Consider the following 23562-nt stretch of genomic DNA (forward strand, 5'->3'; position numbering starts at 1 on the left):
GTGACACAAATATTATACCTTTAATATCTAGTAATTCTCTGTCAGAGCTACGTGATTATTGCCTTCATCAAATTTACCATAAGCAATCCTTATCTTATGTGCTTGGCTGTCTGCTTTCCGTCCACTTCACTGGAGTATAAGCTCCAAGAGCTTACAAAATCAGGAAGTGCTCAAAAACATTTTTTGAATAAGCGATTGAACCAAATGTGAACAGAGCTTCCGGATGGGGGCAAATTCAGCTCTGGTTCACAGGTTTGAGTCTCCCGTGTGTGGGGTAGTGGGAAGTTCATAGTAAGGCTTTTCCTTCCTCATCCTCTGGAAACTTGTACTACCTAAGAGTGTACTTGACCTCCTTTAGTTTTCTCTGGCCAAAGTCTAGTTTGTTTTGAATTCAATAACCCATAGGTGAGAAGATCCCTGATCATTTTGTGAAGGCAGGCTACTTCTCCTTTCTCCTAGACCAGAGGTTCTTAAACTTGAAGGTGCATAAGAACCCCCTTGGAGGGCTTGTTAAGATGTAAATCTCTAGGTCCTCCTCCCAGAGTTTGTGATTCAGTGGATGTGGAGTGGAGTCCGAGAATGTACACCTCTGACAAGTTCCCAAGTGAGGCTGATACTGCCGGTCCAGGGACCACACTTTGAGAAGCACTGTTATAGACCTTGAAATTACAGAGATATTGACAAGCAAATGTTTGAGCAGGAAGGCAGCAGCAAAGAGTAAAAAATTGCAAGGGACTGGCGATGTCTAGGGAGGAGGAGTGTTTGTAGGGATCACAGTCTCGGAAATCTACCAGGCAAGCCTTTGAGCTAAAGAAGCCCACCTGGCCAGGTAGCCCATTACCCATCTACATCATATTTTCACCTTATAAAAAGCCAGCTAGCCAATCTACCTACTAACTTCACATAAAAGTGCTGAGAAACATTGTCCCAAGGGAATGACCGACCATCCTGATATGGCTGGGATTGAGGGGTTTCCCGGGACATGGGACTTTCAGTGCTAAAACCCAGGAACGTCTCAGGCAAACTGGGATGATTTGGTCACCCAGAACCCAAGTCTCTTTGTCTCCAATAAAGAAACACGCAGAAAAATATCTCTGGTATAATGTTTATTTAAATAGTAATCTTAAAAAGGCTTTATACAAATCATATAAACACAGTTTGACATTGTTGTTTATTTTTTACATTGAAGAATCACAGTAAAAGCTCTCAAGTTCCCTTGATCTGGCTCAGCCAGCGAATGGTCAAATACCTTTAACTGCAAACCTTGGAAAAGTTAACCTTCTGTGTGACAGTTTAACTTTTTCCCTTGTGTTCTTGCCATTCATGCTCATTCCTCGGACCCTCACCCCGTCAACTCCCCATCCCCACCGAAGAGAGGAAGCAGCCCTGTGGCCCTGCTGACCGCCTAGTCCGGGAGAGCGTGGAGGTAACGTGTCATTCAGTACAAGGCAAAAAAGGAGATCAATACTGTGAGTAGGGTTTCCCAAAGGGAAGGACTCAAGGAGAGGGGTCAGCTAGCCTACCTGCAGATAGAGACAACCAATGCACCGGGGTGTCCCCTGGTCAGGTTATAATCAGGCCCCACCGTCCTTCTGTCTTCCAGCAGACCAGCCTCCAGTGCTGGTGAGGTATCTACACGTAGCCCTGGATGCCCTGCTTTTGTTCAGCATTCAGAGCCCACGCAGGGCCTCAAACCAGCCAATGGTGAGTATAGAAACAGGACTTTAGAGGGATGCAGGTTGAGTTGTACATAACTTAGAGGTGAACTGCAGGCCAGAGGCAGGGCTGGTCTTTGGGGAGTTGTAAAATGGCCCAAGGGACATGAGAGGGCCAGGACCTCCGGCGTCGGCTTTGTGTGTGTGTGTGTGTGTGTGTGTGTGTGTGTGACTGCTCCACGACCCATGTGGGATCTGAGTTCCCCGACCAGGGGTTGAATCCGTGCCCCCTGCTGTGGAAGTGCTGAGTCTTAACCACTGGACTGCCAGGGAAGTACCCCTCACCCCACCCCGTGTTGGCTTTTGAACTCTCTTCTTCTGCAGGCTAACTCTGGAACCCCCTGGACTTGCTAGCTTCCTGAACACTGAGTTACACGGAAAGCCGAAGAGGAAGGTGGGCTAATTAAGAACTTGCTTCTGCCACACACCCAGCTCAGGGGGGCCTGAAGCTAAGTCCTTGGGCTTGACAGCTTTACTTTTCACCTCTAACTACCACTGTGCCAATGAGTGCCGAGGTCAGCAGTGACTCTCGGGCCCTAGGTCAAAGTCACAACAACATCACTGAGTCCCACGTGACCATTCACATACACAGTAGATACAGAGAACTCAAAGGCTGGCAAAGACACACACACATATGAATAAATAGCCGTCAGTATGAACTCTCCCTCTCTGCATACAGAACACTGTGACGTTACCATCTGAGCTAGCATTTCCATAAGTTATCATTTAAAGGAACCAGCCGGTCCCATTCACCCTTCCCCTTTCACCTGGGTATGAGACAAATGAAATTGTGGGTGACCATAGCAGCAAAAATGGTCTGACAGTTTAACCACTGATAAGCAATAGGCTGGGCATACTGTTTGGGTTTCAAATGTATTTCCAGCACGCAGGCAATCCTTAGGCGTTACTACAAAATCAAGATTTGGATCCTGACGTGGACAATCTTATCCTTCACACAGTTTCATGCGATTCCGGATGCCTCCCCGTCTAGAGCAGTTGAGAGTCATCTAGGGCATGACTAGCACTCGGGTGGCAGGGCTTACTCCATCGGTAGGATCAGCTATGCGGGGGAAACTGGGTGTGGAGCCGCTGGGTCAGGGAAGGGGAACAGAGGAATGCCTTAGCTTGTATGGTATTCACTGATTTCTACGTAGAAGGAAAATACGTTTTCTTCATTTTCTTTCAAGGCACTTAATAAAAAAATACATAAATGTGTGTGTGTGTGTGTGTGTGTGTGTGTGTAAGAACATAGGTCTCTCTGGGGTTGAAGCAGAATTAGCATTTTGGTCCGCAGTGCTTGCAGACTTCTGGTCAGAATCAGCTCACGGACATCCTAGTTCTGATGCTTCTGAAAGGTTAAGGTGGCGGCTGTCATGCCAAGGAGGAGTCAGTGTTTACTAGCCTATTGGAGAGACAGAGTTATCACAACGTCTCTTACGGTCCTCTCAGCCTTTGCATGATCCCAGAGGATGGACTTCTTTTTCTCTTTCCACTGTTCTCCTTTCCAGCCAGTGGTCGCCAGTTACATCTCACTGATGGAGAAACATACTAGTAGCCTATATTTCCCCAGCCCCATCTCAGAGAATATCAGATAATGCTGTTTCCTGGGGCTTAGAGACCTGACAAATGAGTGCATGTGTGTATATGTGTGTGTGCTTGTGTGTGTGTGCATATGGTGCATGTGTGTATATGTGTGCGTGCTTGTGTGTGTGTGCGTGCATGTGTGTATGTTTTAGAAGAACAAGGAGGAAGGAAAAGGAAAAGCAAAACCACCACCAGAGGCCCCACAAAGTAGCCTCACAGCCACAAATTCTGGGTCTAGATTGAATGAATGGCTCCTATTCACAAAGCACGTTAAGGCTTGTCCGCTTCTAACACGGAGGCGCTTCTATGGATTTTGACGTGTGAAGTTTCCTTTCTGGTTTGTTTCAAATCTCATGTAAGAAAGAGCTGTTCATGCTGACCCTAAAATGGCAATTTTCCCCTGGATAAAAAAAGTTAAAGGCAACAACATCCTACTGAAATGCTAGGACTGGAAACGGCAGCTTGTCAAGTTGGCTGGCAGAAGCTATACCACAGCAAATCCCGGAAGTCATAAGACGATCAGAGGATGGGATAAACTGAACGGCTTTGTTTTGGATTTTTTTTTTCTAAAGATGGAAAGTCTGAAAAGACCCTTTGCTTTCCAAGTGTTGATTAAAAAGAGAAGGCAGAGACTATTGATCCCTGCTCTACTCTATACTGGAAAAGTGATTCTCTTCTGCCTCTTGAGTTGCTCATAGACCAAAGAAATATAATAATAACAAACTCACAAACAAAATAGAACTGTGACCCCCAAAGAGATGAGCTCCTGTCTTTGTCCCAGCAATGAGTCAGCCACGCGGTCCTAGGTGGGTCACAACCCCCTGAAAGGCTGCATCTCCCCTCCTCCCTCGACTTGCCTGTCTGTTCTGTCCACACCTTCAGTATTCTGGATTGGTTGGATCAAGATTATGGCATTCAGTTTCCAAAGGAAAAACAATTGTCATCTTCACTAGCCCCTCTTGCTGGAATGAAACGTCAGATGCGATTTGGGTGCAGTCCGTCAGGCCTCCGAGCAGCACTTCTGGTGGTTCATCTTGACCTTGTGCTTGAGGCCATCATAGAGCTCAAAGTTGTAGTTCTCCAGCGTGGTGCAGCTGCGGGAGCTCAGGCCTGAGTAGGAACACGTGCAGTAGAGCAGCAGCCCTGCACATGTGGCCCCCAGGAGGACGCCCAGCGAACTCATGGCGATGATGGTGATGAGGATGGGATCCAGGGTGTAGAGCCAGCTCTTTTCTTTGTCAGCCAGAGGAGCCCCAGACCCGGAGGTCGGGGAAGAAGAGTTGCTCCAGTCCACCTCGTACTCGTCTAGGACATAAAGGACACGAGAGACTGCAGGCACTGCTTCTTTCGGGGTGAAATAACTGAGGCTCCCCCAGCCCGGTTCAGAGGTTCTTCAGAGCCCAGGACTAAGCTGTAGACTCTGGAACCACATGGCTTGGCTTCAAAGCCCAGGCCTGCCTCATCCTAGCTCTGTAACCTTGGGCAAGTTATTTAACTTCTCTTTGCCTCGGTTTTCTCATCTGTGAAATGGCGTTACTAATAACCTCACTGGCTTGTTAGGAGGTTTAAACGACTTAATATTTGCAAAGTGCTTGGTGACCAGCACAGAGTAAGTATGGTCTAAGGATTAGATACTTAAAGAATCTGATTCACATTAGGTAAGCTCAGATTTTCCCAGAAGCTTCAGGGAGGCTTTGGAGCACCTGGGACGGACCTGTGTTCTGGGCACCCTTCTTTCTTTGCCTCCTCATCCCTACTTCCAACTGCTTCAGGTTAAATCAAAGAACAGGCTGAGGCTATTTTCACACAGTGAGTTTCCCAAGTTAGCATTCCTGGCCATCCAAGCAGCAGATTTTTTTGAGCCACCAGACCTCTCGACCTAAATCTTAACTTTACTGCTGTGTATTATGTGTCCCACCCCCCGGAATCAGATGTTGAATTCTAACGCCTAGTACCTCAGAATGTGACCTTATTTGGAGATAGGGGTTTTACGGAAGTAATCAATTTAAAATGAGGTCCTTAGCGTGGGCCCTAATCCAGTATGACTGGTGTCCTTATAAAAAAGGGAAATTTGGAGATATAAATTTCTGATGTTTAAGTCACCCAGTTTGTGGTACTTTGTTATGGCCACCCCAGCAAACTAATATACTTCTATAGTGTGGCCAAGGCATGACCATATTCATGGAGAATTTTGTGGGATTTCCTAATAATCCCATGAAGAAGGCAGGGTGATATTATAATTTTAAAAAATAGATGAGGAAATACAGGTTTTAAGAGATTAAGTGACTAGGTGACACAAGTTCCCAGAGTTAACAAGCAGTTAAACTAGGAGAATAAATCAGGCTTTCTCCATCCACATCCCTTACTCTTTCCACCCCATCTTAGGGCTTCTGCTGCTTGATCTATTGCAGCCTCTCTCTGAAGGCCAGTTGTGCAGCTTTGCCCATAAAAGGAACGTTAGACCGGGCTTCGCAGGGAGAGTCTGCATTCAGTTAACAAGGTGCTGTTTGGGTTAGTCACTCTGTTTCTATAGCTACACTTGAAGTGTTTGATTAAGGTCAGGTTCAAAACAGCTGCTCTATAAACTGCTCTTCTTAAAGGCATCAATCTTGGTCTAAAGCTGTTCTTTGAGGGGAACCTTGGTGATCTCTCTTGGGGATCAACTCTGGCACTCAGAGACTCCCAGAGAGACCTGCATTGCTCTGAGTCGAGGGAAGATATTACATCTGCGTGTTTGCTCAGTGCCTCTCCAGTCAGGACTCTTGCTTCAGCCTCATGAAGTATGTGTATTTGAAGTAGGAAAATAGAGCTTGGAATAAATATGATAACATGAGATGGGCAGTGTGGACAAGAAACCTAAATCCTGCAACAAGCCCCAACTTGGAGTCATGGAGAGTGTGAGAAGGGTTCCTGAAAGCCATGGAATTAGAAACCACAGCAGGCCTGAGAGAATATTCAGCGACGCTCATTCACTCGGCCCTTTTTGGAAGGAGGTCAGTGGGTTCAAGCAGAGACATGTGTAGAGAAGCCCAGCTTTCACTTCTAAAGGGCTTACTCAGATTTGTAGTTCATCAGTGTCGAAAGTTGCCCAAAGTAGGAGACCTGTTTCAGATTAGGCAGAGGGAACTCAATAAGCTTTCTAAATCGCTAAATTTGACCTTGCGAGAGCAATTGATGGTTTCTTCATTCCTCTCTGGATTCTTTTCACTTATATTTCTGACCGATAGTTCTAAATTCTGGCCCTCCAATACCCCGGACGTTATTTTTGTTTTTGTCTTTATAGCCAAACTTGACTGTCATGATTATCTTCTAAATCATAGCAATACTCACCATCAGTTTCATCCTCGTAGCCCTCTCTCCCATGTATTTCTGGGATGTCCACTATAACGAAAGAGAAAACGAAAAAAATCAAGTTATAACAAGTTCTATTGCCGTGGCTAAAAGGCAGAGATGTTTCCTTGCTGAGGATGACTCCCCAGCACTGCAGGCAGCTCAAGAGTCACTTTCTGCTTCTAGGTCATTTAGTATGTACATTACTGGATTCTTTCCCCTTTAAATGATTTGTCTTTACTTCCAACGATAACCAGAAGAACAGAAACAATAAGAAAGGCCTCTAGCGCCAAGTAAATGCTCCCGTGTGTCTTTATAGTGACTGTTGTTTACAACCAAAGTAGGTCTGAGTTTTATCTAAGGCACCTTCAGTGGTCTCTCATGTCCGTCATCAGTTGCCATGACTGCGATGTTCATTTGATATAGCAAACGGCCCCTCCTCATATGCATGCATCTAAGTGGGCACAAAGTGTGCATCTTTCTCCTCTGGATTTCATATAAATGTAAAGTAATTTAAGGAAATCACATTTCATCATTACATGTTTTAATGTAGAACTAGAACTGGAAAGACTGTTATAATGCCTGTCCACCTCCATGTCTGTGCTAATATCCCTTCTCTTTCCTTCCCAGTCTATTTTTCCCATTGGCTTTCTTCACGGTTTAGAATAGATCAAACATGGGCATCCAATCTGACTCGCCCAGGCTTGAACAGAGCTAAGTTAATTTACTCAGAATTTTCCCCAGGATTATCACTGTCTATCTTTTTCTTTTTTTATGATAATCTTTTGGGGAATGGGGAGGATAATTCAGGTCTCTATTCACCATGCTGTCCATCTTACAGAAATCAGAGCCAATGGAAATTACCTGTCTAAAATGGTAAAACACTAAAAAAGAGAATCAAATATGTGGTGAAGAAAAGAGTCTTATCATTTCTTCCTGTCTCACAAGTTAATTATACCTGTCCCTGCTGTCAGGTCAAAATGGCTCCAGTGAATATATGTGGCCCTTCAGGAGTTTCAACCCCAAGTCAGGTGAACTACCTCGATGTCAGCACTATAAATTTATATTAAAAAAATCAAGGCTTAACACAAACCCCAAATTCCAAACAGGTAGAGTATCAAACAAGAGGAGTACAAGAACTTCAGACCAGCCTGAACTTCTCCCTCATCTGCACAACACCTCGGGGAAGATCTACTTGACTATGACCTGAACTGAGGACCAATCCATCACTGCCATACCTGACATTCAGTCTTTCCCTGGAGGCAGTGGTTTTCATCATGTTCGAAGTCTTCTTCATTCCTGGCCAAAGTGCTAAAGCACATTCTCATCCTTTTGGTCGCCAGTAAGGGATGCGGAAAACCACTTGCTAAGACCCTACTTGAAAAGATGGACGCCACGTGGCACCAATCCTCCATAAATCCAGCCTGTTCCTGGCATGTTCATAGCACAACAACTGGTACCTGCAGGCCACGACAGCCTCCCCACCTCAATGCCCAGCCCCTGTGTTATTCTCCAGGACTCTACAACGCAGGCTGTGTCCTTGGAATGAAGATGTAAAAATGAATCAACAAGAGGCAGGTGGTGTCTGTCATAGGGATCAAATCTGGCTTGTGGAAATCAACCTGGAGCTTTTTTTTTTTTTAACCTTATAAGAAATAAAAAACATGGAAGAAAACCGTCACATTTCCAACAATTAATCATTTTTATGGGATGCTCATATGTCTTAACAGCTTCACGGTTAGAAGATGCAGAACATTGGATAAGAATATGTGGATTAGCCCAGGACGAAAACTGCGGGGCTCCTGCCTGTGACTTTTGGGCCTCATCCTGTTCTTGCTTTTAGGGATTCAGTCTTTGCCAAGGATGTGACAAATTCTTGGAGGCTAGAATGCCATCTTGCTCCATCTCACACCCTCAGGGAAGAACTCTTAAGACACTATTGATCATGGGCTGGAAAGCAGTGGATGTGGCATTGATCTCAGTGGAAAATAGGTAAGAGGATGGTAATGACTATGAGAACATTTTGTCCCAGGAGATCACAGCCTCTTGTCTCTGTGGGCAGAGGACTGGATGAGATGACCTCCCAGGAATAGGTCCATTTTTAAGGTTCTATGAAATTGATTGCCCAGATGTGGCTGAGATTTCTGCCCCTGGAGGATCAAAGCCTACTTCAGGTGAAGAACACTTTAGAGGCTTGACTTGGCTTTTTGCATAATCACTGCTCCCAGGAGTTTGGGTGAGTGGGAAGGGGTCAAAAAAAGGATAAGTTAATCAACATTTTCAAAAGAGCATCTGTTCACGAAGCCTTAAAGAAAGAATGACACACTGGGGAAAACCCCAGTAAAGGGAACATTTGTACAAAAAGCAATTTACTTTGATAGCAATTTTCTCTAGTCCCCTTGCTAATATTCTTGATATCTGTGTTTGATTAAGAGCTTCCTTTCTCAGATGGCTCTTTGCCCTGCACGGGTCACTTTCCTTTTCTGTTGAGCCCAGGAGGTAAACCTCAGCCTGTTTCCTCAGGATGCTGGCAGGGAGGGTGGATGTCCACCGGGTCCCTGTAGTTCTAGTGAAAAAAAGGCAAGGGCGGGTTGGACGGAGAAGGGGTGACCCAGGAGCTCAAGGCAAAGAGTGGAGGAGGCAGCACCTCCCTGGGAAGGGGACATGACAGCCACAGGATGGAGACCTGGCTGGGGAAGTGAGGTAGATGGCAAAAGACTGTGGGGACCAGGGACGTGGAATTAAATTTTTTTCTTAATGAGGAAAAACTTGGAGAGGACCTTCCAGGACTCTGTTTTAGTAGGTGGGTGTGTTTGTGAATGGGAGACAGATGGGGGAGAATGGAATGAGCCCCACCTTTAAGAGAACACAGATCAGGAATGGATCTTACCACCCACACAACTTCCACTTTCAACCTTTGTGCTCACATGACCCTGTTTCCTTCTGGGCCCTTGTTCGGATTCAAACGCAGATCAGTCTGACTCCAAAATCTGAATTCCAACACTCAGTATTGTATTAGGGCCAGAGGACACCCTCTCCCCTCAACTCCCCCAGGTGTGCACTCAAGCAAACCCCCTATATCATCCCTAACCCATTCCAACAAGGGTGCACCTTGCCTTCATCCTAGTGGGCTGGATACACAGCCCCTGGCTGTTTGCCTGCATTGCTGGCTCACCACTTGGATGGGAACTCACGGAGACTTCTCAGGAATGTGAGGAGGCAGTGATATGAGATTTGGGACTTCACATTTTTCTGTGATAGGCATTCCCCCAGACAGGGAAGCCTGATTTACATTGTTCTTCAAAGGGCAGTTTTCACTTACTGACTAACCAACCGATCAACCAACCCTCACTTATTAAGAGGGTTGACTACGTGCCCGGGAACCACACGGAGGAGTTTGGGAAAGGAAGATGTATGGGACCCGGTGTCTACAATCGAGGCCCTCCAGTGTGATTGGGAAGCAAGGACTCACTCATGCCAAAAGAGCATAAAAGAAAGTGGGTTGCTGTGGAGGGGACTCAAAGTGCTGGCGAGTCTGGGGCAGGGATTGGGCAGATGAGGCTGCGCCAAGGCAGGGAAAAAACGTGGGAGACAGGAGGAGATGGCTTTGGAATGGAGGCTGCTGCAAGGGTGGGGTGGGGATGTGGAGTTCCAGCTCCTTTCTCTGTCTGATGGAGAGAGATGGTCTCAAACATGGCACCTGAGCCTTTTTACTCGTACACTGATCTCTTGGTTTGGGGCTTGTATTCATTTTTATCAGATCCACTGAGGAATTCAGAGGTTGCCCTGCCCGCTCACAGATCTTCCACCCCGTATTTCCCTAAGGAGAGTCAGCCTCTGTCCACCTCCCTGCGCTGGCTGCTGCAGACCAGCAGAGTGAGAGGAAGAAGAACTCATGAGCGCCTGGAAAGGAGTTTAACAGAGTGAGAGGAAGAAGAACTCATGAGCACCTGGAAAGGAGTTTAACAGAGTTCGAGAAATCAAGTGAGCAGAGTAGCCACTAGTTAAAAAACAAACAAAAAACCCAATTCAACGAAACCTGGCTGGGACTTCCCTGGTGGTCCAGTGGTTAAGATCTGCTCTTTCAATGAAGGGGGTGCGGGTTAGATCCCTGGCCGGGGAACCAAGATCCCACATGCCAAAAAAAAAAAAAAAAAAAAAAATCAGCTCCGCCTGGGGAATTCCCTGGTGGTCCAGTGGTTAGGACTCCGAGCTTCCACTGCAGGGGGCATGGGGGCACAGGTTCAATCTCTGGTCGGGGGACCAAGGTCCCGCATGCCGCGCAGTGCGGCTAAAAAAAAAAAAAAAACAACCACCACACAAAACCTGGTCATTTTCATATTGACATTACATCTCAGGCTGAACGGTCCCCTTGTTTCCCTTAGTGTCACTGAGAGGTGGGTTAGGTACCCAGTGAAGAGTGATTCAAGGTCTCACCTATCTCTTATTATCCTGATTTTCCAGAGCAAAAGACCCCATAGTGACTAGTTACTAAAACGTCCTCTGGACTGTCTAGGAACCCCTTCCACCCCGGAAGAGCCAAATATTCTCCAGCATCCTTGTCAGTACATTGTAACACTACAGCACAAACGGGGAACAGCCATCCCCAGCCATGAGCTCTGCCTCCTCGAAAAAGCTGTGTTTCTCCCAGAGGGGTCTGGAACACTGCCTGGCACTGTAAGATCACACATGCCATGCAAGAGAAACGCCCCAGACACTCCAACCTGCAAACAGAAAATTCCCCCTGAGTGTGGTTTAGGTCTAAAACAAGAACGCCCTCTCTCATTTAGATTTTCCTTCCCACCCTCTCTCTCTCTCTTTACACACACACACACACACACACACACACACACACACACACACACACACGCACCCACTTTATCTTTTCTCTCTCCCTTATTTTCTTCTTTTCTTCCTCTGAAATTAGGATCCTTTGGGGTTAGTTTGCTTTTCTGCAGTTACAGAAAAATTTCGACCTTCCCTTCCACCACATCTCATATGCCGTGGTTGCTGTGAGTGTATTTTCATTGACATTGTTCTGTTTACTTTCTGCATCAAAAAAAAAAGAGCCTCACAAGATAGTTAGGAGAGTGAGGAGCCCACCTGAAACCACTGGCTACTTTTAGATAAAATGATTTAAGGCCATCTGTCCCCGGATCACTTGCACACTGACCAGGACACCAACATATGCTGGCTTTCAATGAAGAGTCCCTTCCAGGCCAACTCCGAGCAGTGGCTTAAGACGCCTGGTGGAAGCTGATGACAGGCTGGCCATCCAGAACGTGTAGCGGACGCACTCTAAGGACGGTACCCGGAGGGGGGCAGCACGGGATGTGGAGGAGCACTAGACGGGAGCACTGCCCCGAGAGCAGACTTCCTCCTTCCCATCTGAGCTCTGCCACTTCACCCAGGTGTGAGAGCCGGGACGAGTCTCTGACCCTCCCTGGGTCTCAGCTTGCTCCCCTGTAAAGTAAGCACTGATGTTCTTTCCTGCTTGAGAACTCGTCTTTACAGGAAGAAAATGAGAAAGCTCTGATGGCCTTTCTGCTGAGGGTTCCCTGAAAAGGGCGGCTGGCTGTAGACAAGGCAACTTCGACAGAAAAGGGCTCGCCACCTGTCTTCACCCCGGGTCTGTCCTCTCCTGGAGGTGGTCACACCTGAAGGCATCCACCTTAAGGTGCCCGTGGAAGGAGAAGACCATGCAAAGGACAGGTGAAAGGAAGCCGTGAGGTTCCATGTTTTCCATACTTGCTCGTTTAGCTTAGGAACCAGTCCTGCTAAGGGGCAACTGAGGAACTGACAGAGCTAGTAAATGGTTTCCCCAAGTTTGAAGCCTCCACCTTAGCTGAGGCAGGGCTGACAAGACCTGGTGAGAAGCCAGTTAACCCACACGTCCGCTCAACCCACCAAACTGCAACCAGCCTTTAAAGCAAGGATTGAAGAGATGCCTACAGAGGAAATCACTGAAACCATTCATTTTCAAGGGTACCAGGGGTCATCGCGTCTTCTTCAAGGAGGAAGAAATTGAGGAAGGAGGGTAGAAAAATGCAGTAAGTCATTGAAGAGCTCGGCAGTAGAACATTTTCGACACCTTGTTTGGGGCTGTGATTTATTTGGGATTAGCTCTTGGCCACTTAAGAGCCCTTGTTGAGTTTGATTCCAAGTTCCCGAACCCCCCGAGTCAACTAAATCACATTGGACCTTTCAGATGGGAGTAGCCTTCAGAAAATTCTCTCAGTCACTTTGTTCTGATCCCAGCAGGAGACACAACACTGTGATCTAAATAAATGAGAAATCATGAAGGACTAGCAGATATTTCTTGGCCCTCCAATGTGTTTAATTCAGTTTAATATTTAGTATTGGCTGAAGCTTCCTACTCCCTACCACACTTAATTTCCCTAATTCAGTTTGTTCATCCCCTGTTGCTATAAGGAGCCAAAAGTTCAGATGTAGATCGAATGTTTGCCAAAGCTCCTCCATTAGAGTCAGGCTACTTGAGAGCCATTCATCCCGTGCTGGGTTTGGCTTGAGTTTAGAAACACCACCAGAAGATCCTTTATCGTGGGTTTTTTTTTATCTCTTGGGCTATAGCCAAATCTACACAAAGTCATGGAAAAAAGTGTTTTTTTTTGAAGTTTTCAAATGGTTTCAAGCTGGAAAAGAAAAGGGGGCTTGGTTTGTGATACCAGAAGACTTTGAACATGATTTTCTATTATTTTTAGTTGAATAATCAGGAGGAAATACTAAAAAGAATTGGAAATACTGACTGCAAAGGAGAAGGCTGTGAAATGACCTAATAATACTTTCAAGTGTGGAGGCAGATGAGCAGCTGAGGCCAGAATGGCTCCACTGAGCCCCAATGATGGTGTGAAAATAAGAAAAAGGAGGCGCCAGAGAAATGTTTAGTTATAAACATAGGCTTCATGATTGTGTAGGCTGGAAAAAAACCAGTAAGGCTGATGGAGGAAAATTCTGGAATCTTTGCTTTGCTCTAGGTCTTTGAGAAATCAGAGATATTCTCCATTACTGTAAGTGGGTATGTCCACAAGAAAGAGGCCCTTCTTTTGTTGGCTACCTTCTCTGAGGGTATGAAGGTGGGAAAAAGAAAAGTTCAGAGAAAAGTGTCCCCCTTCCACTGCATTCTTGATTTCTTCCTGAGATGTTAGGAAAAAAGTCTCATATTTTCACATTTCAGGGAGTTCGCCAATAGGCTTTAACATTTCTCCTCTCCTCCAGTCCCAAGGTTCAAGAAGTGCATAAACTGGAAACAGTGCACAGGTGGAGAGGTTTGGTGTTACCTGGGACAAGTGAAAGGATGGAGGAGAAGAAACAAAACTGCATCCACTTCCAACGTGAAAAGCAATGTCTTCTTAAAGATTGCCCCTCTGTGTTGTAGGTCTTTGGGAAAAAACTCTCTATACACATGTATCTCACCAAGAGAGTTTGCTTTACTTAAATGCTGGGCTCTTCTGAACACAAGGATCCATGACCTTGTGATAAGATTTTAGGGCTTCCAAAGAGGTACCTCTCTCTGCCCATTCAAGAGATGATTTCCCCCAAAAGTTTGCTGATGGCTGAGAACTGTGGTTATAACATAAGAGAGTAATTCCTCCGACCTTAGGTTTGGTCTCCTGTAAAAATGCAGCTACTTGGAGGAAGCAAGCAATGAAGCCTCTGTGTTGGGAATCTGGCAGGCTCTTCTGGCAGGAGGCCTTGGTAGAGGGAGGTGGAGAAAGTGCAGGAATGCCAGAGGAGAAGAAAAGGAGCCACCGAGAGAGGGGGCAGCTGCAGAAAAGGGAGGGTGGAGGTTGAAGATGAACCACACCCGACCCAGAGGTAGATAGATAGGTGGAAACAGGTCCTTCTTGGGGAACGAGGAGGGGACGGTGGCCCTGTGAGGAGTTCAGAGCCAGGAAATGATGACGGCGGTGAGAGCTCAGGGCTTCCCGTGGACGCTATTCCCGAGCTCGCGATCTTGGTCTGCAGTTGGCCGAGGCTGATGAGGCACCTTGGGGGCTCCTTTGACAACCCACGTCAGCCCCAGTCTCCGTCCTAGTGACTGTCTTCCCACTTAAGTACCAGCTGTTGGAAGTGCCCCAGAGAAGCGATACGGAAGACCACACGGCCCTCAGGGTCCTTGTATCCCTTCTCCCAGCCCCTTGGTGGCAGTAGGGAGATGCAAAGAGAGGAAAAGATTCGTAACAGACTGTGCTGAAACGGGCCTCAGTAACCAGCAGGCCGACTGAGAATAGGACTTCGGTCAAGGCCACCTCAGGCTCAAAGCTTTCTCCGCATTCCCTTCATTACTGGAGTTGGCTGCTCTCTAGCGAGTTCCGGAGAACTCCAGTCCAGCACCCAGTTAATGAGTCCTGCCGCCTGAGAAAGAAACTGCTGCTGCTGAAAGCCAAGACGTGGTGCCTTATCATTCCCGCTCTGGATCAGAGCCTTTGCCTTTGGGTATGTCAGTTAATGATACTAAAAGGGTTCAATTTTGCACAATTACACAGAGAAGACAAAACAAGCTTGTGTGTGTGTGCGTGCCCATGTAGCTCACCCACACCTCACTCCTGTGCTGCTTTTTCTTCCCCTGAGCCACCAAGAGTTATACCCAAGCCTCAAGCCCTAGAGGCAGCAGTCCTGGATTTTTGGCAGGTTGGAGAAAGCTGGCAAAGCTCATATATGGCCGTCACACTATCCATTATGCTCAGTCACATTACTTTGACCCCTTGGTCTAAATGCACAGTAGAAACAAGGGTAGCAACTCTTAGAAGAAATGGTGTTTTGAACTAATGGGTCCCTTGGCTTCTCTTCTACTTGTCCTTCCTCTCTGGAGCCACTTGGGGCTAGCAGCTTTGCCTGCACATTGAAACCTCCCACTGGAAAACCACCGCATTTCCTACTACCTTTCCTCGGGTCACATTAGCCCTGAACCTCCTCAGAAAGAAGCTGGGTGCCTCCTTTCAGCCAGGCAGACCTGCTCCTCTCAGGGCCATCATGGGGCCCTTGGGCACAAGGCCACAGGATTAGGGACTTTCTGTTGGCACGTGGGCCTACTTGTGGCTGTTGGAATATTTTTGTCTGCAGCACAATAATGTGCACTGACCTTAAAGGATGTTTTTGACACGAATTTTTTTAGTAGAAAACATAAATAAATAACGGCAAGGCACAGCACAGTCACTCTTTGAAGAAACCAAGTGGAACTCATTAATCATGGAGAACAGGGCTCTGCCTGCTGAACCAGGGATAGAATTAACTCCCAGGCCACGGTGGCCAAAGCTCCAGCGAGCTGCATCTTATAGCCAGGCTCACATTCTCCGCAAATCAGCATTAAAAAAAGTCCCTGTGATTAAAATTCCCTTCAACTAAAATTGTCCTCAGTCTTCCCTTGCAAGCACTCCACCCACTTTAGAGAAAGAGAGAGAGATAGTCACAGAGATTATGTGGCTTCTGCACATGACAGGGGATATAATGCAGGGTGTTCGCTGGTTTGTTACCCTCTCAAATGGGGGCAGGTTCATTTTAAAGGTAAAACTCAGCCACCTGAAGCATCTATTACAATGTAAACAGGCACACCATTTGACCCAGATATTCTATCCCAGAGAAACTTGCACAAAGAGGCAACCTCAAGGATGTTCACTGCAGTATTGTTTATCATGGAAAGAAAACCTAGACACAGCCTGAATGACCACCAGTAGGGGAGCAGTTAATAAACTGTGGTACAGCGACATGATACAAAATGCTAGACAATAGCTGAAAAGGATGGGGTAAACCTGTCGGTGTGCAACAAAGTATCCTCAAGGCTTTGTCAAATGGAAAGAAGCGCAGTTATCCAGCAAAGTGAGCAAATGTTGATACTATTTACACAAAACCAAACTAACCCCAACCAAAGCAAACTGCATAATTAGACATGAACATATACATTTGTAAAGGTATAAAACAAGGCCTGGTAATATATACCTCGAACAATTTCTCATGATTCCCTCTGGGGAGGGGCTTGGGACTGGTTAACAATGAAATGAACTTTTTAGGAAAATTATTTGCACTTTTTGAGGACATAGTCACGTATAACTTGTAAGTTAAAAAGAAATGAAAAGAAACCTAGCCAGAGACCATCTTATAATTTCCCCCAACGACCTTTTTCAGTATCATAATGAATCCGGTCATGAGCCTCCAAGAACAGGTGTTTTCCCCACCCAGGGCCAGTCTTGCCTCCAGCACATCTGTTGCTGACTCTTCAAGTGGCCTTTCCTATTTCTTGGTCTGATGCCGTGGGACTTTAGTTTTATTGGGAGCTTGGAGGTCAGTGACGGCAAAGCCCAAGAACAATTACTTTACTGGAAAGAGAATAGAAGGATTCTGGGTCTCCTGTCCACTGGGCTTGGGGCAAGAATGGTTTCTGCTGTTTGCCCTGAAGCACCAAGATTCTGCCCTGTGCCATGCAGAAACCATGCTAAAAGGGGGTTTGCTCTTTGGCAAGTCCCCAAATCTTGTATCTCTTCCATGCTTAAGTTTGGGACCAAAAGGAACTCCTCCACACAGGGCAAATGTAGTCTGGCTGAGGCCTGTGGCCTGACGCCTTCTAAAGGCGCAGGTTTCTGATTATATCGAACCTCGAGACATACTCCAGTGCACCTGATCTGTGTCAGGCTTCATTAAATCCTACACTGTTCCTAGCTGTTAATTTATTTATATAAGCCGATCTTTCCCCTGCTGATTATAAGACCATTGGCTGGTGTTTCCCTCTCCCCTCCTTTTTCCTCTGGTTGGATTCCTTTTGTGTTTTCTTTGGGCCGTCATTGAAGTGGATGAAAGGCAAATTACAGCTGCAAGAGCCTCAGTGATGCACACAATCAAAGAGAGAAAACAAGCCGCACCTACAGATCTGCAGTTTGGCTCAGATGTGGAGCCCCCAACACGGACAAATTAAAACTTAAAAATGAAGCTCTTTTCATCAGAGATTACAGAAAGGCCAACAATGTTTGTGCAAAACAACTGCAGAGTCAGTGAAGAGAGGTGATGAAGACAAACACAGGGCCACAGCCGACTGGCCAGGCTGCGGGTATCTGGGCTAGGAGGGCAGAGTCTTGCTTCAACAGCAAGAACGCACATTTAAACTATCATAAGGGCCAGGTAGGAGCCAAGACAGACGATCCTGGGCCTTGACATCTGGTGTTTATGACCCATGGAAATACAATTTCTGTAACATTTATGCTTGGGTTAGGTCTGAAATACCATACTGATAACAGTGCTGTGTTTGACGCCTAAGATCAGAATCGTAACAGTCTGCTATTTGGGGGAAGAGAGAGTGCATATAGAATAAGCCTTGGGATCAGAACCAAGGTGGGAGAAGCAATGATGAAATTCTCAAAGGTGGCTCCAAAAACAGTAATGCTAACGAAGCATAAGCGATGGCTAATTTAATTCACTCTGGCAAATCTGGTCCCAGGCCAGCTCATGAAAATGTTGACTGAGCCTGGCTCTTTGCTGGAAATAAATGCTTTTGAGATGCTTTCATTTCATCTTTTGCTAATGGGAACAAATGGCTTTAAGAATAGCCAAATGTTATGTAGACAAAATGGGTAATGATGCTTGTCATTAGAGGAGAAAACAATGCTCTAAACATGGACATTCTGCTCTTTTCTCCTGCAGAGGACAGACAGTGACATCTATACTGAGCCCTCTGTACTGACAACACTTCCTGTAAGATCTGAAAACCCAGAAGCCTGTTTCCTTTAGCACCACTTGGTCAGGTTTATAGCTGTAAGAAGTACTCCTTCCTGGATCGAGGTTTAGAAAGGAAAAAAAGCAGGATTCTGACAGAAATAGGATCTCCTGGACAAGCCCCTTTTCTTGGGACCTTTAGGGATGTTCTCAGACTCTGAGGAAGGCTCCTGGGTTGATGGAATGCTTCTAATACATCCCACGAATAGGGAGTGATGGAAAATTCTTCCACCACCTCTTTTGACCACCATCTAGAAACACTGAATAGCTGGGAGGCTGTCTTTCCTGGATTATTTTGCCTCTAATACCCCTCAGATAGAAATATTTTATATAACTATATCACTAACTACTCAAGAAAGAGAACCAAAAGAAAACTATTCGTCAATAAGCTCTGGCTTTTGAGTTTCCCCAAGTCCCCCTCCTCAAAGTTGTTATAGAATTGTTCCTTTTATAAAATGTTCCACCATGATATTTCCAGGTTCACAGTAATCATATAATTATCTTCCTTACTTGCTCCAAAGTCTGGAATATCTTCGAGCCTGAACATGCTACAAGTTCCCGTTTTGTCTGGGAAAGTGCTCATAAATTGGAGATCGACGTGTCCGTGGAAGTAATCATTTGGTAGGCAAGGGGTAAGATGTCACCACTTCTTCTCCAAAGGAAGCTATCTGTCTCTGCAGAGCTGAGTACATGATTCTGCTTCGCTCATCCCACCTGCCCCCCCGGGGCCCTTTGAAAGTAGAGTCCAATCTCTGGGGATTTGCCATCAAGAGAAATTTTGTGGAATCACATTGAGTAATTTAGCACTTAGCAACTTTTGCAAAATCCCACACCAATCATAAAAATTGGCTCAGCTGCACAAATTGGATAAAACTCCTAACAAGCAGTAATAAAAAAATAAAAGAAGGAGAGGCTGGCATTCAGCCTCAAGGAGAACCTACCTCCCACAGAAATGCCCTGTGGCTCAGAAGGCGATGTATAAACTTTGGAAACATCAGTTCTTTCGCAGCCTACATTTCAACTTTGTTCTCACAAGCCAAGGTGAAAAAAAAACCCCAGATGTTTGTATAAAAATATCATCACTTTATTACATTCCACACAATACACATTCAAATAGTTTCCAACGTCCACAAGTTATTTTGACACACAGGCAACTGAGCAATGCAAGAGATGTCACAGTTATAGGGTGAGGGGATAAGAATAGGAAGTAAAAATCTTTAAGTTTTCTTGTTTTTTTGTTGTTCTTTGGTAATTTTCGATTATTTAGGTGTTTACTTGCCTGCTAGTTTCATTTTTAAAGACAGGGTCTTCTTAAAGATGGGGTATATCAACCTCAGAAATATTACTGGATTTTCTATCCTATTCTGGCTTTAATCCCAAAAATGTGGGACAAAGGAAAAGACAATTTATTTTCAGCATTCTGTTTTGTCAGTGGCAATGCTATGATCCTCTTTATTCTTTTTTCTGTCTTCACCAGCAATTAGGGGATAGCAATTGCTAGTGTAATATCAAGGAAGGGATTTTTAACCCAGAGGTAAGTGTTTCCCTCCTGGAGCTGTTAACATGAAAGCTCTGCTAAGGCAAATACTGTACCAGCCTGAGCTAGACCTTCAATTCATTCATTCAGTAATTTTTTAATAGTTGCTATCACCTCTTTGTCTTCTGAGCAGCAACTCTAAACATGCATGCATGCATTCACCTGTCCAGTCTATTTTTCTTAGAAGAGAGGGACCCTTCCCTCCATGAAATACAGAATTTTGCTTTTTAAAGCTGCAAGGCATGACATTTAATAAAAGAGCTTCCCTTTTAGCATAGTACCTGGATAATACTATGAAAGTCGCTTGGGCTGCAAGAGCAGAGAGAGAGACAGAGAGAGAAGTGTGACATCCCCAGCTGAAGTGCATCATGGGATTCACAGAGATTTGAGCAGTCTCATATTCTCAACGACAGCTTGTACATAAAGATGATGCCATGTGGGGCATCAGATAAAGATACAGCAAATTTCACAAAGTTGTTGTCATCTTCTTTTAAAGAAGGGAAATCCTCAAGGGTGTATGGTAACTCAGACAGTTCCTACACTGGCTAGACTTTCCAGGTGTAATTCCCTGACACCACGCCTCCATGGGGTGCCTATAGGGATGTCAATCATTTCAAGGGATGCCTGACCCCAGATGCATCACTGGATACAGATACCTGAGACAAAAAGCCCTTAGTGATTGGCATGGAAGTCATCATAAGGTATCCATGGTATCCTGCCACCCCTCCTCCCTCTCTCCGTCTTTCTTTCTCCATCTTCAGCTGGGGGTAAGACACTTCTTGAAATCTCAAGGTAGCTCATGCTCTAGCCTTTCGTCTTTTTTCCTGGCAGGGCTGCTGTGGTTGAGACAGACCAGCTCTTTGAAATAGAATAAGAGTGGGAGAGCACCATTCTTTCAGGAGGATGAAACAAACCAGATGCAAAAGTGTGTTTGTGTGTGTGTGTGTGTTGGAGGGACCTATGTGGATATTCCGAAAGAATGCTAAGAGTCTCTCTCTCCCAAGCAGCCAAAAAAAAAAAAAAAAAAAAAAAAAATCATTAGTATTTTGTTCTCAGAAGGTACCTGGAGGCTTTCAGCCCAGGCAACCATCTTTGGAGAGAATCTTACACTTCCTCAGTGGATTCCTAGCAGGAAGGTGAGAAGTAAACACCCCCCAAGGCAGAGCCCCAGTACACCGAGAATCTCGTTAAAATACGCATTTTCTACCAATGAAATTGACTTCATTATCGAATCCATCCTTCGTACAATATCATTAGGCAATTTATCTCTAATATCCCTCTCCCTGCGTTGTTTAGAGAGGACGAATGGGCAGCAAAGGATTTATCTTCATTATACCTTCTCCTGACGATGCAGCAACATCTGGAAATGCCAGGCCAGCCTATAAGGGTGTATTTGCCAGATGCCATGAACGCTTTAAGGGGTAGTACACTGGTACATTTTAAAAAACTGATAACTTTTTATTCTCTCATAATATTCAAATAAGTCAGGTGAACAGCCATATATTTTAGTGGCTATATATTCAGGCACCCATTAACACCATAAAAGGAAAGCAAATGACCCCTTTCCCCCCATGTTTTACAAATGCTATTACAATGATCAATATGATACCAAAGAATACGTTTTTTAACCTTCTTCCTCTATCCCATCCTAAGCAGGGCACAATGAATGCCCAGGGGGTGAGGAGGTTCTTTAAAGACAACATTTCATCCTTCCTTCTCCTCCATCTCCTCCTGCTCTCAACAGGCTACTGCTTTTCCTACATCAGTCTCAGATCTGTTATTCTCTATGACTTATTCCAAGATTGGACTTAACCAATAAAAGCTAAACATTCATTATGAGCTTCTCTTTTATAAGGCAACATGAGACAGATTTGCTTCAGGGCTGGAAGTAGAGATGGTTCCACACGCACCCAATGGCTGTTATCATGTGACTTCAAAGATGCCCGAGACAGGACAAGGGGTCATGTCGGAGTGCAGTGGGGGAACCTTCCTCTTGGGTCAGGCGGGTTGGGCATGGGGACTGGAATGAGAGGGGCCACACTTCTTTTCAGGTGGCCTCTAGTTTTTTAGGTACCTGAAGATGACAATGGTAGCCAATAGAAACCCAGCCAGAGCTAGATAAGGCAACAAAAAGCTTCAATCTCTTCTCCAAGTAAACAAAACTAGTACAGTATATTATTTTCTGGAACATGTACCCCCGGAGAAGTAACACAAGAGTTAAAGGGGGCCCTCTCTGAACACACCCACACACGCCGCCCCCCAACAATGAGCCAGTCTCTCTCTCACACCCACGCACACACAGAGCTAGTCGCACGCACAAATGTATACCATGTACAGACACACAGATCCAGGTCTCCCCTCAAGTCTCCTGGCAGACTGACTGCCCACAGAGAGGAGGGATGGGATAAGGCAAGGGGAAGAAACAGGGAACCAGTCTCTGGAAGGAAACCAGCTGAGCCTTGAGTTGTGAAGTGCTTAGGGGTGTATCTCTTCTCGTATTCCAAGATGCAGCATTAGAGCTGGGGTTGGTTGGTTTGGAATCAACAAAAGGAAAACAAACAAACAAAAGAACCCAAGGAGAATGGTCGGGATGGATACGAGCGCACAGGGTTTGGGCCCCGAGAGAGAGATGTCTGAGCGTTCACACAGAGACTAGGCGAGGAGAAAAAAGTGCAAAATCGAGGCAACGTGTTTGCAGTCTTTCTTGTTTGTTTTGGGTGCCGTCCTTGCTTCGGCCCTCAGCAGTGCGAGCTGCGGTCTTGCTCTAGTTTAATGGTTAGGGTGGGCTCCACCGCCAGAGGGGCCCCGTTGGTGTAGTGGGAGGTTTTGTAGGTGATGGAGTGATCGGTCTTCTTGGCCGCATAGCGGAACCGGTGGTAGTGGAGCACCAGGGCCAGCGCGACGGAGACCAGCACCAGCACGGCGCCCCCGGCGGCCATAACGTAATACCAGTAGGCTGGGATGGGCTGCACGGGCACCGTGTCCACTGTGGGCTCGGTCCCCGGTAGGAGGGTGCCCCCTGGTGGAGAGACACAGAAGAGTGTTGCTAGGCTGAGAGCATGCAGACTAATCCAAAATTAATTTAAAAAAAAGAAAAGAGAAGAAAAGAAACACACACATGCTTTGGAGTGGAGAGGGAAGGGGACAGGGGAATAAGATGGTACTGAGTATTTAGTGGGTGCCAAGCACTTTTCAGTGATTGATATTATTTCCTACTTACAACCCTATGAGGTAGGTACTGTCAGACCCATTTTACAGATGAGGAAATAGAGGCTCAGAGAGGTTAAATGAATGGTTATACAGCAAGTAAGTGGGAAGTTCGATATTCAACCAACCAAGAGCTGTGTGATTCCAAAACTCTTTTCTTCTTTCTGTTAAACCACAATTACTGTATAATATATAGAAGCATTATGATTCACACACATCACACACACATGCGTGCACACACACACACACACACACACAGAGGAATACATGCAAGTAAGTGATGCTGATATGACTTCTGGGATTCCGTATCACTGATTCTCCGAATGGGCGGAAATACAATATTTGTTCTGGCTGGCCAGCATTCTCAAACAATGTATTAATTAGGCTGGCTAGACTTGAAGGGGAATTCCACTTTGGTTTGCCAAGGCTTCCATGCCCACTGAAAATCAGCCTGGTCTTGTCTAAACA

The 23562-nt window shown here is 45.7% G+C and overlaps 1 protein-coding gene across 4 annotated transcripts in view; it reads right to left on the minus strand.

Moving 5' to 3' along the window:
* Nucleotides 1–1089: 1089 nt before the first annotated feature.
* NRP2 (neuropilin 2) overlaps nucleotides 1090–23562 on the minus strand; it is a 115039-nt gene continuing 92566 nt past the window's right edge. For 2 of the 4 annotated variants that reach the window (XM_068544610.1, XM_068544609.1), the window contains exons 16-17: nucleotides 6630–6680; nucleotides 1090–4604 (exon numbers count right to left, since the gene is read on the minus strand). In XM_068544610.1, the coding sequence (XP_068400711.1) occupies nucleotides 4300–4604; nucleotides 6630–6680 (356 nt within the window). In that variant the 3' untranslated portion in view covers nucleotides 1090–4299. Of the gene's footprint in view, nucleotides 4605–6629; nucleotides 6681–19412; nucleotides 22907–23562 lie in introns of those variants that run through there. The other 2 variants (XM_068544612.1, XM_068544611.1) reach the window with 1 other exon arrangement.

The sequence above is a fragment of the Eschrichtius robustus genome, chromosome 5 (genome assembly GCF_028021215.1).
Source record: "Eschrichtius robustus isolate mEscRob2 chromosome 5, mEscRob2.pri, whole genome shotgun sequence".
Classification (NCBI taxonomy): domain Eukaryota; kingdom Metazoa; phylum Chordata; class Mammalia; order Artiodactyla; family Eschrichtiidae; genus Eschrichtius; species Eschrichtius robustus.